The following is an 18282-nucleotide window of genomic DNA, read 5'->3' as shown; positions in this document are numbered from 1 at the left end:
CAGGCTTCCTAACGGCAAAGTGTAGGGATGCAGGCCTATATTCAAGTTATTAGAAGGTGAGCAGCACTGAATTAGCTGTAGGCTGTCCTAGGGAAACCAATTTGAAATGGGTTGGGTTACAAGAGCGGCCACGAGAGCCCAACAAACGGGCAAGGATGTGCGCACAGTCCTGCTTGTTCTGGGGTAATAGAGCCCCTGAAATGACGCCCTTGCACAAGGCCGAGCACACCGTGTAGGTTTGGAGATTGTATGACATTTGTGACTGCGTACGGCTTTTCAATTTGGCATAATACCATACTGAGTACGTTTGTCTCACCACTGCAAATCATCAGTGATGAGCAAGGCAGTGAGTGATTGGAAATAGGTGTTTTACGTATTGATTTCTTTGAGGCACTGCGACATCAAGGTGTGATATATAGGTGTCAAACACAGCGAAAATTTTGTTTTTTCCAATGAGATTGTGCTTTGAATGGTAGTGTGTCTAATGATCTCGCTCAGAACTATACTTTGCTGCCATGAAACGCATAGCTGCAGAGCAAAGCGCAAGCACTACCAGAGTCAAACGAAGTGGAAGTGCGGACAATGTGGACGGCCAGTACAAATCTTGTGCTCTCTACATCTCAGATGGGCTGGCTCATCTGGTTATCTATAGTATAGCGTTTGGTTTCTTTTCATTTGGCTCACCCAGAAAGGCACATAGATGGAGCGCCACCTTTCTGCCGTTCACATAAATAAATGGGCAGAACGCACTTTATCTGGGAAATCTGCTGTAGTCCACGTGCAGGAACGAGCCGATGATAATTAAAACTCCTCACAATAATTTTTATTGTCCTTTACACAACACCACTAGGTACGTTGTCAATTTCAACTTCCACGTCGACATATTGAAGCGTTTCTTGTGCGGGCGCGAAATACAGCCCGGTAATTCGAGCCGCAGCCAGCCAATTGTTTACCTTAGCTGATAGCCCATGTTTACGAGTCAAGCACGTGCGTTGCAATCCTATAGCCGTGCCCAAGTTGAACCAGTCACCTCGGAACATTTTTATTTTATTAGACAAACGGGGATTGTACACGCATTTTTTTAGGCGCGAAGCTCCTAAATCTGTGGGTCTGTTCCTCCTAGCTTGTCCATGACCACCTACTTCGATGACGGACATACAGGCAGGCAGGCAGGCAGGCAGGCAGTGCGCGTGATTCTACTGTTGGAGAAAGGTTATGCGCTCTAGCTCGAAAGATTGCAAAATTTGTGCCAGAGTAGTGAAACTCCCGCAAAGAGTGCGTGCAATCACTACACAAGCGTGACCCTACTCTGGCAAAGGAGCTTCTTCAATCTCGTTCAGCCAAAATACCAGCACCCTATCGAGAGAACGTGCCTGCTCTCTGCAGCAAAGAGTTCCCAGCACTCTTGTACAGAGTAAAACTGGCGACAAGCGTTTATTGTCTCAAAGAGAGTTTTAAGCACTTTTTTGTTGCTTTCAGTGTGTAATCACGAATAGTGCTGACTTGAGGCATGCAATATACTTTTTCAACCGGCCAATTTGTCAATCACTGCTTTGGTAACAAGTGAAACAAGTTTATTTGGCAGTTGAATTCACATTTTCCTGGACTATTTCAAAAGGTGAGAAAATTCACCGGTCAGTGCTAATGAGACTCTGTTTTATCTGAAAAACGGCACCCTACGTGTGAGATTAGCGTCAGTCATTGGGTTTTAGATTATTTGGAAGAATAGGAAAAGCGGAGAGGCTAACTAGACGAATTCGTGCTCAGTCTACACGCTACAGGTGTGAGAAATGAAGGTGTAATATGGAAAACAATGAAATAGGCCACTGCGGCTGCTCACAGACGCAGGAGTAGTGTTGTTAAGTAAAGCACAGCCTTTGGTTCAGGTGCATGACTTTCGGGTCTTGACACTCCTTTGGAAAAACCTTAGGAACAAAAACTGCATGCTCTCGGAAAGGCAATTTTGTGGCCGAATAGCATGAAATATATGTCTTTAGAAGCTTTTCTGAATAGCAATCTTCTTAACCAAACTTTTCGGGTGTCTTGTTAGCTATATCGATAAGACAGTGGAAGTGCGTTTGATGTCATATTTTCCCGCTTTTTACTTATACCTTAAAGAGAGAGAGAGAGTGTGTGTGTGTGTGTGCGTGTGTGTGTGTGTGTGTGACGTGAGAAGACAGTGATGGTTAGTAGAAGTAGATGAGGAAGAAGTGAGAATGGAATAAACATGGGGTGTGCGCCAGGCCACGTCGCCCATTCAGCATAGCGTCAGACGAGTTGACAGGATGAACACCTCCCAGCCACTTCACCAGTGTCTCATCATTGACGCAGTTCTGCACAAGACGCCCTGACCATACGTCGACTACGGAATCATCTCCTGGCCACACACAGCGACCAGCAGCATGCCAGAATCATCGACTGTCCTTCCCAGCCCCAAGTACACCGGAGCAGCGGACGATGGACAGGTGCAGGACCTGTTGGACCTGTTCGAGCTCCACGCTACCGCTGCATCATGTTCGGAACGGGAGATGATCATCAACTTTACCGACTACGTCTCCGGTGAAGCCTTCAAATTCTACCTCTTCCACATATTTTAAAACGACGAGTCATGTAAAAAGATAAAAAAATAAATGATCAATCGATTTAAAGAATACAGTGACCAATACTACAAAGACTCGATTTTAACCCACCATCCCCAGGCAATTGCACTCAGTCATCAATTTCACAGGCAGTATTCGACCGTTTGAACGCACAACAAGATTCGACCACTGGCACAAGATGAAGTGGCACACGGGTTCCGTGGCAGACGACAATGCGTATTTTGGGAAAAACACAACCATTGAGTGCGCCTCCCTTATGCACGAAAGTCGTCCTTTTCAAAGTCCTCGCATCAACATAAGGCACGAAACGTCGCTCCGACCCCAGTGATGCCCTTGATGCTTCGCCTCACATACATAATCCACCACCTAGTTTTCTATCACGCAGCTCTTCAGATGCTCCTAGCACTCACCATTCATGTCATAAGGACGCCTTGTTCCTGGTAGAGCAGCTGACGCATGGCGAAAAGTCCAAACAACGCTTAGACGACTCGAACAGTGAAAATCAGTCTTCACGCATTGCAGCAGTTTACTCCCCATCTCGCGCACTTCGCCCACCTCCTGGTTTTCCATCGCTTGGCTCTTTTGTGACTTACAACGCCCATCTCACATCTAGCACGCTCACAACGGTCGGAATAGAGCTGCGAAGCTCGTACGTTACTACGCCAAGCCATGGAGTTACCACCCAGATTCATGCGCCAGAACAGCTCACATGGCTATTTTGCAAAGAAAGATGGTCATTCGCAACTCAAACCTGACCGAACCACGCCTGTTGCGGTGTTGCCGTCCAGTGCGCAGCCAGCTGAGACTCCAAACACTCAGACGCATCGGCTCAGACGCATCGAACATCGCATGCTACCAGGCGCAAGAACCACTCATAGTGAGCAGCGAAGAAAAGGCCCCTGATGAACTGCCAGTCAACTCTGAAGCATTATCTTCACTGCCCGAGCAGAATGACAACAGCCCACAGACTACCAGCTGCCGACTGATCACCACATCCCGAACAGAATGACAACAGCCCACAGACTACCAGCTGCCGACTGGACACCAAATCAAGTTATCAAGAAAACGGGCATGATGTTCAAGAAGCGCTCCCACCTCAGCACGTTCTGATGCAATAGCAGCAACGCCAGCAAAAGCAAGTCGAAATATTCTAGACACTTCGACCGATACACCAACAAGGACGACGACGCAAAACGAACTTCTTAAAGCAAACTGAATACGCGAGGCATATACGCATAAAGTATCAGCGCCACAAACGCATTTGGCACAAGAGAATAATTCAGCGTCTACGATTACAGCTCCGCAACTTCAGAAAACGACGGAAGAGACAAAAAGGCACCATCTGTGCAACGCAGAGAACAAGACACCATTCCGTCAGCTGCAACCATCGCACATGCAAGCTGGAAGCACACCGTCTGTTCCCGCCACGACACACAATTCCACGCTTTCGACATCCGAACTTTAAATGATACAAGGACTCCCAACATTGTCCGTTCCTCACAAGAACTCAACTCATGTCATCATCAGTGCAGATCCCCAGGGTGTGGTTATGCCATCCAGGACGCAACAGCCAGCCTCGTCCACTAGAGTTCTCTTAGTTATGGCCGGACTGCTTCCCTCTGCTGTGGATTTTTTGCGCAAGCTAAGAAACTGCCTTCTGAAACGGAACCACGGTGCATTTTGACATTTTTCGCTTTAAAGCTCTGCATTTTTTTGTTGTTTTGTTAAGTGTCTGACGCGACTTCTTCCGGGGGGAGGGGGAATCATGTGACGTAAGAAGGTAGTGACGGTTGGTAGAAGTAGATGAGGAAGAAGTGAGAATGGAATAAACATGGAGTATGCGCCAGGCCATTTGTCCCAGTCATCATACCATATATATATATATGTATATATATATATATATATATATATATATATATATATATATATATATATATATATATATATATATATATATATATATGATTTTTGTTTATGCCTTTCGCGAGGCTTTTAAAGTGGTGTACGATGTATGACTCATGTTGTTCCCGTTCCCGGTTTGATTTAAATCCTGTTTTTAAATGCGCGACTCACAATTTGTCGAGTGAGTGGCCGGGAAAGTCAAGGTGTTTAGATAGAGGTGGATCTGGGGCTGATTTTGCGTGGGCTCTGTGATTATTGAAACGAATACTTTATTTATTTATTTTACCCACAGAAAACACAGTACAGTTCAGAGGGGAAGGGAATGCACAACAATAACAAAACAAGGAATACAAAGCAAATGGTATAAATATTGTCACTAATTGGGGTACAATACTAAAGGGTGTTTCCGTTGGCTGTATTGCACGCCGCACACGTTGCATTTAAGTAGATATACCACATGTAAACACATATTATATTTCCTCATATGTTTATAGAAAACTTTGATTTGGTGCAGGTTGCCTTGCTTGTCCCTCGTATCCCTTTGCATACAAGGCATTAAGGCTTTTGACAAGGTCGGCATGAAATGTTGGAAGTGGAAGAATCGGTTTAGAGTTTACAGATGCGTCTTTATCGTTACATGTTCGTTACTAAACGACGCTAGCAGCTGATGGGAATCGCTTTTCAGTCGTTAGCTTTGTTCCAGTATGTTGTAATTTCGTTTAAGGATTTCGCAAACTTTGAGACAGCTGGTACTATAGGTTAAGCGCAGGTTTGTCTGTTGTAGGTTGTGTTGTGGTGGACGCTTCAGAAAAAGGTCATCACATTTCAGTTTTACAGCTTTTTGAATAGCGTCTTCAATTACATGCGGAGGATTATTCTCTTTATCGAGCATCAGTTTTAGTCTTTGCGAGCTCTCTTGAAAATTAGTGTCTTTTGAGCAAATTCACCTAAACTGGTGGGCTTGGTAGTATGAAATGCTGTTTTTACAATGGCATGAATAATCACTTTGGTAATGGAGGTAATGTTGTTGATCCGTGGTGTGCGGTAGAGGGTTGCGGAATGTTTGTAATCTTCCATTGTTATAATAACACCAAGAAAATGTACGGTCACGTGTGAGTAGGTTCTTCCGAAGTGTATGTTTGAATGCACAGTATTTTAAGGATCGATAAAGCATAGCAGTTCACCCTTGCTGCCAGTCCAAACAAAAAAAGTCACAGGTTTGGCGCAAATGCGAAGCAATAAACACGATCGCAAGAATTTAAAAAGTCACGCGCAGCATAAAAAGCATATTGAAAGGTGCCCCTCGTATCTCGAGCACAAATTACGCACGAAACGTACTCCCACGTACGGATGCACGCGAATAGACCCTTTTCGAAAAAGGGCACCCCTAGCACCACGGACGCGAACTACAGTCTGTCGCCATTGTGAGGGGGCCGCAGCAGACGATGTGGGCTGTGTGTCCCAGCAACGCTGGTGCGCGTTTCTTGCAGCGCACACAGATACTTCTTGCATTCCTGCTGGACGCGAACTGCGTCGAAAGGGCACGCCAATGCAGGTCACTTGCAGGCCGGATCCATGCATTGCCAGTCATAACAAGCCAAACTGCTCGTCCAACCTATTGAAGGGTACAAAATATTTCTCATTGTGCCGCAGAAGCCGCTCAGAAAGTTTATCGCAGAGCACTAGGAGTTCGTTCAAGCTAGAAAGCGATTGAATTGCTGCGGATGATACGAAGAACTAGCCACGAACACAAACATCACAGCACTCACGCATTTGATGGCTCACTTTCCATGACCTCATGATGGCGCTAACTATCTCACGCTCCTTTGCGAAGGGAAACTGACGAAAAGCTCATCGTCAGGTTGCGTATTTATGAAAAAGGCCTATAAGCGTCTTATTCGTTACTTTGCTGTGCCTGAAAAGCGCGCACTTTTCACAAACGGGGGCTCCAATATTTGAAGTGACATTTGTGCGCCCGGTACTACAGCAGAATCATTCCACGTAAAGCGCAACGCCAGCAAAATCGTACAATCCTCCCCGCCTTACCACCGCGAGATTAGGGAGCGTGAGGGAGCGTCGCTCCTCTACTCTAAGCCGGACAAAGTTCGCGTAGGAGATTCAAGCAGACGCCAATGCGCGATGTGGTGACGTGCGCTTATCTTGTCATGTTTCTGGTAATGCCGAAAATACAGCAGCGGTAAGCGGTAGATATAAATGGCTTGCCATTTGATAGGTGGAGAATGTTCACTGAGGTGGCTCAGTGGTGAACGCCTCGCCTTAAGGACGCCGAGGTCCCATGTTCGATTCGGCGCGCCAGAGTGCTATTTTATGGATTTTTTCTTTCTTGTGTTTAAATGTATACAGATACGTATACGTATATTGTGCATGGCATTTACGCTGACGTCCACGCTGACGCCGGCAGCAATATCCAGCCGTGAGTCTCCATATAATTACTATCGCGGTAAAAAATGCCGGTGTACCTCCTATATAGGAGTCGTAACAATGGCATTCGGGAGAAATGTTTGGTTTCCACTTTTTTTATGAAAATAAATGTGAGTGCGCACAGAATGTACTCTCATGCCTGACAAAGAGCAGGCGGTTGACGAAACTTTCGAAGAGCACAGGCATAATGCACATGCGTGGGATGAACGTCAGCTTCTAAAAAAGCGACAGGGGCGGAAAAGTAGCCACCAGATAAGACGAGCCCAGGAGGTTTTTCGGTGGTAGGTGAGCGATGTGATGTGGCGTCGGTCACGCTTGGCGCAAGGGGTGTTTCCTTCATGCGTGCTACATAGATGAGGCCTCACCGGTTTAGAAGGCGTCGGCTATAAGGCGAGTCGATGGCCCGTATTATATGGCGTGTTACGTGCGAGTTTACGTTCAGGCTCGTTCACACCGAAGGCGGGGCGGGGCGGTCAAAGCGGCGAGGTGGGAACGCGGGAAGCGCAAAAAACCTCCCCTCCAGGCTGCAAAAGCGGGAGAAAAACCAAGCGGCAAGAACGATCGCTCTCGGACCAATTTTTTGCCGCCTACCGAGGCTCGCCGCTTTGCCGCAGCCAATTAAAAACCACGCAGCAGATGTGCGGTGGTGGCGCGGGTGTATATTTGGAAGAAGCACTGACACGTCATAGCGACACGTGCGCAAAATCGCGAGATGCCCACCTCTTTCTGCCACGTGGCCAGGCGAAGGAGGCATGCGGTCTGAACAGGTTCACACACTCGCCGCCTCGCTGCTTCGGAAAATCTTTCACGCCACTTTGCTGCGCCACCTTCGGTGTGAATTAGCCTTTTCTGTTATGTTTCGCGGTGTCTTTTCTGACTTTCTTTCGCTGCGTATGTTCTATTGACAACCAGTCTGTGGGGATTGTTTGTTCCGGGTTTTTGGTTCTCCTGTGTGCGCTAGTGCTGTGTTGTACCAGTCCGGAAGGCCGTTTGTGTTTCTTCTGAGTCGTAAATTAAAGGTGGCTCTTGTTCTCAGCGTTGCTGGCACGTGTTCTGCGAATTTTTGCTGACTGACCACCCTGAGAGGAGGCAGGGCCTTTATTTGGCACCCGACGTGGCATATGGTTGACCTTCTTTTCGTTCCTTCCAATGTGGTTTTCTCAAGCAGTTCTCTTTCTTTTCATTGGAATTCGCTTTCGCATCTTGAGAACCACACTCATAAGGCACCCATCCAGTCTGTTCAACCCAAACGCGATATGTTTTGCACGTATTCTAATGTCATTGCGATCCCGTAAAATTTTTGTTCATGAAGATTATAACCCAACGTACCCAAAGTCTAGTATTATGCCCTAGTCTAGTTTTTCCCGCCTGCGTGCTAGCATCGCAAGAGCGCTCAAAGCTCCGTCACGACAACAAACACCACAACGTTACATATAAACCGGGAGACCTTGTTCTGCTGTGGCCCCACCACGGTGGTCTAGTGGCTAAGGTACTCGGCTGCTCACCGCAGGTCGCGGGAACAAATCCCGGCTGTGGCGGCTGCATTTCCGATGGAGGCGGAAATGTTGTAGGCCCGTGTACTCAGATTTAGGTGCACGTTAAAGAACCCCAGGTGGTTAAGATTTCCGGAGTCCTCCACTACGGCGTCTCTCATAATCATATGGTGGTTTTGGGACGTTAAACCCTACAAATCAATCAATCAATTGTTCTGCTGTGGAAGCCATTGCGCAAGCGTGGCTTGTCCACAAAACTTCTCGCCCACTTCACTGGCGCATTTGTTGTCCTTGAGCGCCTCAGTGCAGTAGAATATAAAAGAACACGGATGACATCTAGTGAAAGACGATCCAGTAAGAGTGAGGTTACCCATGTGGTTCATCTCAAGACTTACAGACAGCTGGGCGATGCATGAATCGCTCGGTGCGCTTCGCCTTCGAAGGGGGAAGTATTACAACGTGTATGTACCGGACTGAGAAGAGACAATTTGCCATGGGTACCTGCTTTGTACAGATTGTATGAGGCTTGGTGGTTTGCCGCCCCTTGGCTTTACAGTCTGGCAGGTAAGGCAAGTGTTAACGTATGATGTGACGTCGTCTCTATGTGCGGCCATGTACCGATGCGACACTACTTTTCAAAAGTTCCTTTGCAATCACTGTGACCAGTGAGGCGTGTGTCATGAAATAACGCCAAGAAATTTTGCCTAGAGTCGCAGAAATGAAAACGTGTAAATGAGGCTCGTCATCATGCGTATCAAGTGAGGGTACGTAACGCAGGAGCAGGCCGTCATCGACTTGCATGTAACTGCCATAGGTGTTTGTGGACCGCGTGTTCCCGGTGGCACTGACAGTGGCCAGGCCGCTGCATATATGCTTGCACTGGGCGTCGTTTGTCTGAGTGTCAAGAAGCTGCTGTCGTGAGGCCAGTGTTCACATGCATCTTCAGGCATTGACACAGCCAGAACCTCGCCGGTGGGTTCACCATCTCCGGACAGTGGCACTCTGGAAAGTGCGTAAGCAACTTTGTTGCCCGTGCCTTTCTTGTACTCAACTCTGTATTATATTTCTGAAGAGAAAGAGCCCACCGGGCCAGACGACCGGATGAGGTTTGCATCTTCGACAGCCATGACAGCACCTGGGGTCCGGTTTGGCACGTAAATGAGGCTCCATACAGGTACATGTCAAATTTATTCAGCGTGAATACAATTGCGAGGCACTCTTTTTCTGTTACGGTATAGTTCTTTTCTGCGCCTGAGAGCGTGTGGCTCGCAAATGCTAATAAGTAAAGCATTCCTTGACATTCCTGGAGCAAAACTGCTCCAAGGCCATATTCACTACGATCGGTCTGCACAGTGAAGGGCAATTTCAGGTCAGACAGTGATGCATCAGCGATAGTCTTCAAAAGAGCCTGGAAGGCTGCATGCTCCACGTTAGTCAAAGACCCAATGGACCCTCTTGCACAAGAGCTAGTGAAGTGGTCTGGTCAGATGAGCACAGTGAGGAATAAAGTGGCTGTATGAGCCTACCCTGCCTAAAACTATTACAAGCTTTTGACACCCGTTGGTGGTAGATTATGCAGGATTACCTGAAGTTTATGTTCATCTGGTCATACTGCGCCTTCCTCGACAATGAAACCTACGGGGTTATTTTGTTTGACACCAACTGAATTTTTGGCGGGTTGATGGTGATGCCTGCTTTCTGCATTCTTGGCAATACTGTGGTCAGGTCGATCAGGTGCTCGTCGAAGGTTTGCGAAAAAACTACCACGTCGTCCATGTAGGCCATTGCATAGTTTAGTTTGGCGTCTCAAAGCAGAACGTCTATGACGCGCTGAAATGTGGTGGGTGAATTGCACAATATAAAAGGTAACCTCGTAAACTCCAACAATACCCTATGACAAGGAAATGCCGTTTTCTCAACATCGCACTCTGCTAACGGGATGTGCAAGAAGCCTCTCCTGCAGTCAATGGTAGTGAAGAATTTGGCGGCCACAAGGGAGCACATAACTGAGTCGATCCATGGGAACGGGTACGAGTCTCGAACCATGACGGCGTTTGATCGCCGGTAGTCGACGCACAACTACGCGGAGCCATCCTTTTTTGGAGCTAAAACAAGTGAAGATGCCCATGGACTGTTGTATGCTCTTACGGCACCAGTGGCGAGCATTTTATTAGGGCAGTATCCAGAAGTACACGCTTGTGCACGCTCAGAGGGCGCGGATAGAAACGGATAGGGTGGGCGTCAGCTGTGTCTATCCTGTCTTACAATATATTGACCTTGCCAGGAGCCTCCATGAACATCGCCACAAAAGGCTTCAGGGATATTTTGATATTAGCTTTCAGCTGTGATGGCTCTTTGAAGCCTTCGATAACAGGCAAGAAGTCAGCTTGGTCTCCAAGAACGGATGCGCATTTGTTTCAAGCAGATTATATGGTGGTTCTAGCGAAGCAGACAAAAATGTGAGTGGTTGTGCATCGATGCCGTAGCTGTAAGTGTCCGTACAGATACTAAGCACGATTCCCGACTGTGCTATAAAATTGCGTCCCAAAATCGCTGGCTACGAAAGTCCGGGTAAATGTAGGAAACATTGACAAAATTTTCGCGCGTCGAGTGTAACTGCTAAACGAGCTGCAAGTGTAGAAGGTACGTCCTGAGCAGAAGTGACACGCAGATTAGTGTTAACCCTTCACAAAGCTAAGCCTTTGACCTCGCAGGCATTTTTGGTGTGATTTCCGAATTCAGAAACAGCTGATCCATTATCTAAGAGAGCCGGGTTTGTTACTCCTGCCATAAAACTATCACGATTGGTGCCTTATCAGCGTGAGTAAGAAGAGACGGCAGATCGCTCACCGTATTCTAGAGTAGGCCGTGGCTGGTTGGGCGGAAGGCACTCTGTAGGAGCGTTGGTTTCTTGGTTCTCTGGTAGTTGTCCGAGCGAGAAAGGATGTGGCTTTATCTCCTTGGGCATGTGCTGCTTTGCCGAAGGTTTCCCACGGCCATACTTCCTGGCGACTGGATGATGCGAAGACCAAAACACCCAGTGTCGAGACCTCTGCGACGCGCCTGGCTGCTCTTGAATACGATCTCTAGCCTACGTATGGGCCGCAGTAGCTTTTCCAGGGCCTGCGTAATATGATAGGACCCCGGGGAGTGGTAGAATGTTGGCCGGCGATCGGCATGCACCCAGCATTGCCGGCCTCGGCCTTTTCCCCGGCGGCCACGGCTTGGTCTGCTTGGGCATTTGCTTCTGTAGTGACCCCGACCTCCACACTAGAAGCATACCAGAGGGTTCGAGCTTGTGCCTACTGCGCTAGAATGGGTGGCGGCCGCCACGGGCTGACCTTGGGTCGAGGTGCCTGGTGTGGGTATCCAGCGTTCCTGGGTCGCTGATGTGAAGGAGCCGACCAATTGTGGTGAATGAATGGGTCTAGAGCCCTTAGTGGGGCCGTCAGTGAGACCATCGGGTTAGACCAAACATTCCACACACAGGATGGCTTGAGAATAGATTCGGGTGGTGCGGTGGTTGGTATACGAGATTCGCCAACATCGCGGCCTGAATATCACCCGCTGCTCTAGCGAGAACGCCGAGTGAAGGAACGAACTATTCTAAGTACGCCTGGAAACACGGATGCGACTACCTAACTGTCCAAGTCACTGTTTCTGCTTCAGATGCCGAAGGGTCTGCGTGGTAGTAAAGGTCATAAAATGACCGTATGTATTCCTAGGGGCATTCCTCCTCACCCTGTGTACGCCTGCAAAGTTCGTCTTTCATGCGAATGACGTAGTCTGGGGGAAGAAATTTGGCACAGAATAGCTGCTCAAAGTGGGACCAACTGTCGAAGGACTGGCGACACCGCCAACGTGCGGCAGAGCCACACAGGGTGACGAGCAGAACGCGTCGCATAAGAGTCTTAATTGCGAGGGCTTACGCATCGGGATAATCGTGTAACTCTTGCAAAAAGTCTGCGGCTGATTTCCTGTCTGTGTGTCCTTCGTATGTAAGCACGGCCAGCGGTAAGCGAGAACTGTGGTCTCGTGTAGCTGGCGAGTTTCTTCTGCAATACAAAGTGTCCCCGCTGAAGAAAGATCGTCATTGCCATAAAACGAAAAGATAGTGTCCCGAGTATAACGAAGGGGTTGAACATAAATAAAAAGAAAGGGCTGTAGCTGGTGGTCTCGTGTAGGGCACTGTTGAAGGCATACGTTATGAACGGTAAGATCTCGTCTCAGTTTTGTGATTATACGCCGGGTACATTGAAAGCGTATTCACCAGTGTCCAGTTTGTACGTTCAATCAGGCCATTTGTCTGTGGATGGTAAGGTGTCGAATGTCGAAGTTTCGAGCCACACATACGCAGCATTTTCTCGAGAACGTCTGCCGTAAACTGGCGGCCACAGTCACTTGTTAGGACGCGAGGAGGCCCGTGACGCATTGTAATAGAGTGCAGAAAAAAGGAGGATACTTGGCCAGCAGTCGCAGATGGCAGGACGGCTATCTCGCAGCAGCGGGTAAGATAATCGGCACATACTACAATCCACCGGGTGCATTTTGCCAAGCGCCGAAAAAGACCCACGAGGCAAATGCCAAATAGCTCAAATAGAGTGCTGGGAGGCGTCACAAGCTGTAGAAGTCCGGCCGGAGCAGTCGTGACTGATTTTGTGTCTCGCAAGAAGTACAATTGGCTATGTACTGCTCAACTGACAGGAGCATGCGTGGCCAGTAAAATCACTCCTGTGTACAAATTAGTGTTTGCGTCATTTCTAGGTGACCTGAAGTTGCGTCGTCATGCATGGTATGCAGTACTGAGGACTGTAGTGTGTCCGGGACCACCAGCAAGAAGTGGGAACACATGGCCAAAAAGTTCTTTTCTTAAAGTAATGCTTGACAAACACATAAGCGTCCTGCCACAGTAAGTGGAATGGAATGACAAAAACTTTATTTCAGTCCTGCAGGACGTGCTTAGCGCGTAGCGGGCGTCTCCCACGTAGGAACTGACAGGGAGTACCTGGTGGCCGCTTTGTGGGCCTGCTGGACGGCCCATTGCTGGTCGGCGAGAAGTGAGCTCCTGGGGGACCTCTTTCACTTGCTTGAGGTAGAGTCAGGAGAAGTTGTTCTGCACTCCCAGAGCATGCGTGCGATTGTCGCTGTGTGGCCACATGATGAGCATGTGTCGCTGGGGTATGCATGAGAATAATAAACGTGAAGCGCAGCGAGGTTTGGGTACGTGTGTGTCTGTAATAGGCGTAGGGTTAATGCCTGCGGTCTGTTAAGTTTCGCATGGGGGGGGGGGGGTGGAAAATGCGGCGTTCCGGGTAAAAGTGCCTTGTTATGTCATTGTACGTAACGGGTGCATCCCGATTGGTATCTAACTCAGAAAGATGGGGTTGCCCTGTGGCGGTGCGGTCGGTAAGTGCGTGCGCTGCATCATGGGCGATCTCGTTGAGGTGGGGTAGGGCACCCGTCACCTGGCCGAGATGGGCGGGGAACCAGATGACAGTGTTGTGCTTCAGGGCAATCGTGTCCACTTTGCGCAGGATACGTAACGCCTGGTCGGAGATGACTCCGCGTTCGAAGGCTTTGATGACCGGCCTGGAGTCGCTTTAGATGAATTCCCGTTTGCTGTCGAGCATAGCTGTAGCTATAGCTACTTGCTCCCCTACTTCGGGGTTCGGGTGAGGATTGTGACAGAGTTAAGAGTCTGCTGCGCGGATGATACGGTGACCGCGGCGAAGGTTCGGTTGTTGAGATAGGCAGCAGCGTCCACGAAGTAGACGTTGTTCGCTTCCATGTCTATGCGCTTGAGAATGGAAGTCGCCCGCGCAAGGCGCCTGCCTCTGTGGTATTCGGGGTGTACATTTCGTGGAATGGGAGCGATCGTGATAATGTCGCGGATTTCACGGGCGTTTTGGCGTACATAACACGCCAGAAGAGAACGCCAAAGCTCAGGAACGCGTGCAACTGCCACAGTAAATACTCGGTCGTCATTAAATAACAACTCCAAGCTTGCATTATTCCGCTGCTCATTTTCAAAGGTGTTCTTGTCCGAGATTATTGCAGTCACTAACGCAATTATGTTATCGAAATTGTCGGCATCGCAAAGTTTTGTAGTAAACGGCAACCGCGAAAAGCATTCAGCGTCAGCGTGCTTCCTGCCGCCTTTATACAATACCGTGAAGTCATACTCTTGCAAGTGGAGCACCCAGCTTGCAAGGCGGCAAGTTGGGTCTTGAAGGCTTTCAACCCAGCAGAAAGAATGATGGTCTGTGACCACTTGGAAGGGACGACCATACAGGTATGAAAAGGATCACTGTACAGCGAAGACGAGTGTCAAACATTCTTGCTCAGTAACTTTGCAATTCTGTTTCGGTTTGCTTGAAGTTCTACTGGCATATGCAATGACATGTTCCTTTTCGTTGCAGCGTTGTACTAGAAGTGCACCTATGCCATTGCCACTGGCGTTAGTATGAACCTCGCTCGGCACAGAAGGATCAAAGGGCTAGAGAACAGGCTGCGACGTGAGTAAGAGCTTGAGTTGGTTCTAGAACGTCTCATATTCATGTGTCTATTCAAAACTAGCACCTTGACGGACGCTTTATAGAAAACCAACATACAATAATTAATGCCTAGATTTTATTGGTCATCACCCACGACTCTGTAAAAAAACCATTTTTGTCGGACAAGCGAGACGTATGAGAGGGATCTGTAGCCGTGACGCAGATTACGTTCACCATTCAAACAACCTAAAAAACTATGTGTGAAAGAAATTACCCGCAAGCCCTCTAAAAAGGGCCACAGTGAAGCGTGTAAACTAGATAGGAAAAAGAATACTAGCTAACAGATCTCCCGCAGCACAACTCAACCAGCTGAGAGAATTTATAATCAAACACTCAAACACACTGAAAAACACAAATAATATCCTTCAGAAGTGCTGTCCAAATCTGGCAAGCAAAGAGTGGCTTAAAAAATGTTTTCCCGAGTACCAAAGGTCATGTAAATTTTAGTACGTTTAAAAGTAAACCTGCATTCTACTGCTCAATTAGAATTCGCTCTCATCCATGACGCAAGACTTGCAAACAGTTTCAAGATGACATGATTATTTAAAGCACCAGCAGTGGTTATTATTGCTCGCATCCAAGACGCAAAACTTTTAAACACCTTCAAGACAACATTATTCTTAAGAGCACTGACAGTGGTTATATCTATACAAGTCTAGTTTTACCTGCACTAGTGCATACGTTATCTATGTGATCGAATATGTCATGAAAGGTACATTTGCGAAACAGGATAGACTGTTAACGTTAGATGAAAGTATTGGCTCGCACACGCGACACATAGGTTACGGAAAGCAGTGGCACAGCATTTTAACGTAGCAGGACACAAATTCAACGATCTGAGACTCTAAATACTACCTCCAAACTTCCTATGTGCAGGAAAGAGTAAACATACAATGTTGTACCTTTGCCTCAAGTTAGAAACACTCCAGCCAGCTGGTATAAAAGTTTTTAAAAGGGCTCTTCGATTCACTCGGTATGGTGTAGCACACACAAAAAAACAAAGCGAATAAAAGTCCTCCATCTAGAAATTTCAAAACTACCATTGTTAACTGCTGAAAACCGTGATTCAGAAAAACCAGTACATCCTCACCTGCGCACCATTTTCTCAATTTATTTTTATTAACGGAAAGCCTGTCCACTCTTCACTAATAGAATTTGTCACAGCACTCACCCCCCGCTTTTAACACCCGCATATCGAATGTTGTGTGCACCGCTCCCTTTGTTATGAGGGAGGAGAGGGTATTAAGCGTAGATACGATAGTGCTGAAAACATCAGTGCTGTTGTAGCCTTGAGGAAGAGAAGTCCACTTGTTGAAACGTCAGCTCAACACCTGTTTACGGATATTTAAAGAGAACTTTCCATCTTTCTCTTCCAGCATTTTTTTTTGTTTTTTGGATTGATCATCATAGGCGCTTTGTAATTGTACCTGCTAAATATTCATATTTGTTAACCTCAGTGAAACGGCAGTTATTAGGAGCTACATTTATTCAAAACAGTTTTTCGTATTGGTTGTTGCATGACAACTCATTTATCACTCTATAATTTTATACACTGCTTTTCACAACACTGATAGATGATTCATTGGTTAGACTGCAGGCATTTCTGGTCGTTTCGACAGTAATAGATTTCAAAGATATGCAGTCGTCTGCAAAAAACATTATATCTAGTTGAAATACCAGACATATGCTCAAATGGTTTAACACACTGCTTGAAATTTTGCAGGTAAAACAGATCCAGTCAATAACGTTGTACGAGGACGCAGGTTATGAAATTCAAAAAAAGAGTTTGCTGTGCGCGACAAGATTAAAGGCTTCAGTAAAATCTAGAACATTGCATCAATTTGACTCCTCGTATGATGCGAGGACGTGAACTTGGTAATTGTCCTGACTAGTGTCGTTGTGGTGAATGTTGTTGTTCCAAATTTTTGCTGTAATGGCGACAGCAAGCTGCTTTCTTAAAAAAATGTAGTGAGGTAATACAGTCTTGTAACTTACGTCACGTACGCGTTAAAAAAATAGGTCTGTATTTTGCAATGTTTACATAATCTGTTTTCTTAAATAACGGTACAATGCCTACCATGCGCCAATCACTAGTTTTGAAGAAGTTTTCAAGTAGAGACAAGAAAAAAAACGTGCGCCACAGGTTCAACATACCTAAGCAAGAAAGTGTTTGGAGCAGTTTCTGAACCAGCTGAGGAAGTATGGCTTTCAGGTTAGGCAGCAAAAATGTACCCCCATATGTTATGAACTCTGAAGACATTACTAAAGGAAGCTTGCATGTAGCAATTCATGCTGCGGAGAAGAAAATATGCGGCCAAACTGTATGATAACTTATACGTTGTAATCAACGCATCAGTGCTAACGGAACTGACAATGGTTATTATACTGGGTGTAGCCTGCGTTTTTTCTATATAGCGCCTGAATTTTCAGAGTTTTTTGTCAGTCAGGCAACGATTGGGGGAAACACCTACATTTTGCGTCGGAGAGTTTGGAAGAATACTAATCAAAAGCAGTGTGAGACATTCTCGGGAGCTTCTGTGTCTTGATGAAAAACAGAAAGATACGAAGGCTTGCTGGACGGATCAAGATCGACATTAAGCAATAGTTTTTTTTGTGCAACAAAGCATTGCAAACTCTGAAGCACTCATGTTGTTTGGAGAATTGAAACACTCATCTTTTGAATTTTGTATGTGTCAGCATGTCGTGTGAACCACGTGCTCGACATCATCAGTAGTTTTTTTTTGAAACTCGAAGTAGGTTCACTCAAATTATTCTAAACCTTTGACTGATATGTTGGGTATAACGTCCCTAAACCACCACATTATTACAGCAGACGCAATAGTGGAGGGCTTCGGCAATTTTGATCGCTTAGGGTTGTTTAACGTGCACCCAATTCCATGCACGAAGACCTATAGCATTTCTGTCTTCATCGATATCGCAGCCGCTGCAGCCGGGATTCAATCCCGTGACCTGTGGTTCAGCAGTTGTGTAGGCTATCAACTAGACCACAGCAGTGGGGCTATTCGAAAACAATGTTTCGAAAAGTTTTGCGAGTAGAAAGTTTGAAAAGAGCGCATTATTTTGCAAAAAACCTTCATCGCTGAAATTAATGTACACAAAACTGACTCGGCTGTCATAAACGGTTGAAGTTTATAATCCTATAAGATGTAATGTAACCTAAAATAGTAGATCAGAAATACTCACTAGGATTGTCTATATCTTGAAGCGTGGGAAAAAGTGATGCCACAAGCTTCTTCTCTCGCTTAAAGCACCGACTTGAAGTTTGTCTAG

At 46.8% G+C, this 18282-nt stretch overlaps 1 protein-coding gene across 3 annotated transcripts in view; it reads right to left on the bottom strand.

Annotated features, from left to right (window-relative positions):
- Positions 1-18282, bottom strand: part of LOC119161150 (rifampicin phosphotransferase) — a 586004-nt gene that overhangs the window by 392743 nt on the left and 174979 nt on the right. For all 3 annotated transcript variants that reach the window (XM_075890885.1, XM_037413539.2, XM_075890884.1), the window contains exon 11: positions 18196-18278. In XM_075890885.1, coding sequence (XP_075747000.1) covers positions 18196-18278 — 83 coding nt within the window. The remainder of the gene's footprint in view (positions 1-18195; positions 18279-18282) is intronic.

This window comes from Rhipicephalus microplus, chromosome 3 (assembly GCF_043290135.1).
Source record: "Rhipicephalus microplus isolate Deutch F79 chromosome 3, USDA_Rmic, whole genome shotgun sequence".
Classification (NCBI taxonomy): domain Eukaryota; kingdom Metazoa; phylum Arthropoda; class Arachnida; order Ixodida; family Ixodidae; genus Rhipicephalus; species Rhipicephalus microplus.
Note: the sequence above shows the minus strand (reverse complement) of the source record. Positions and strands in the feature narration are given on the sequence as shown.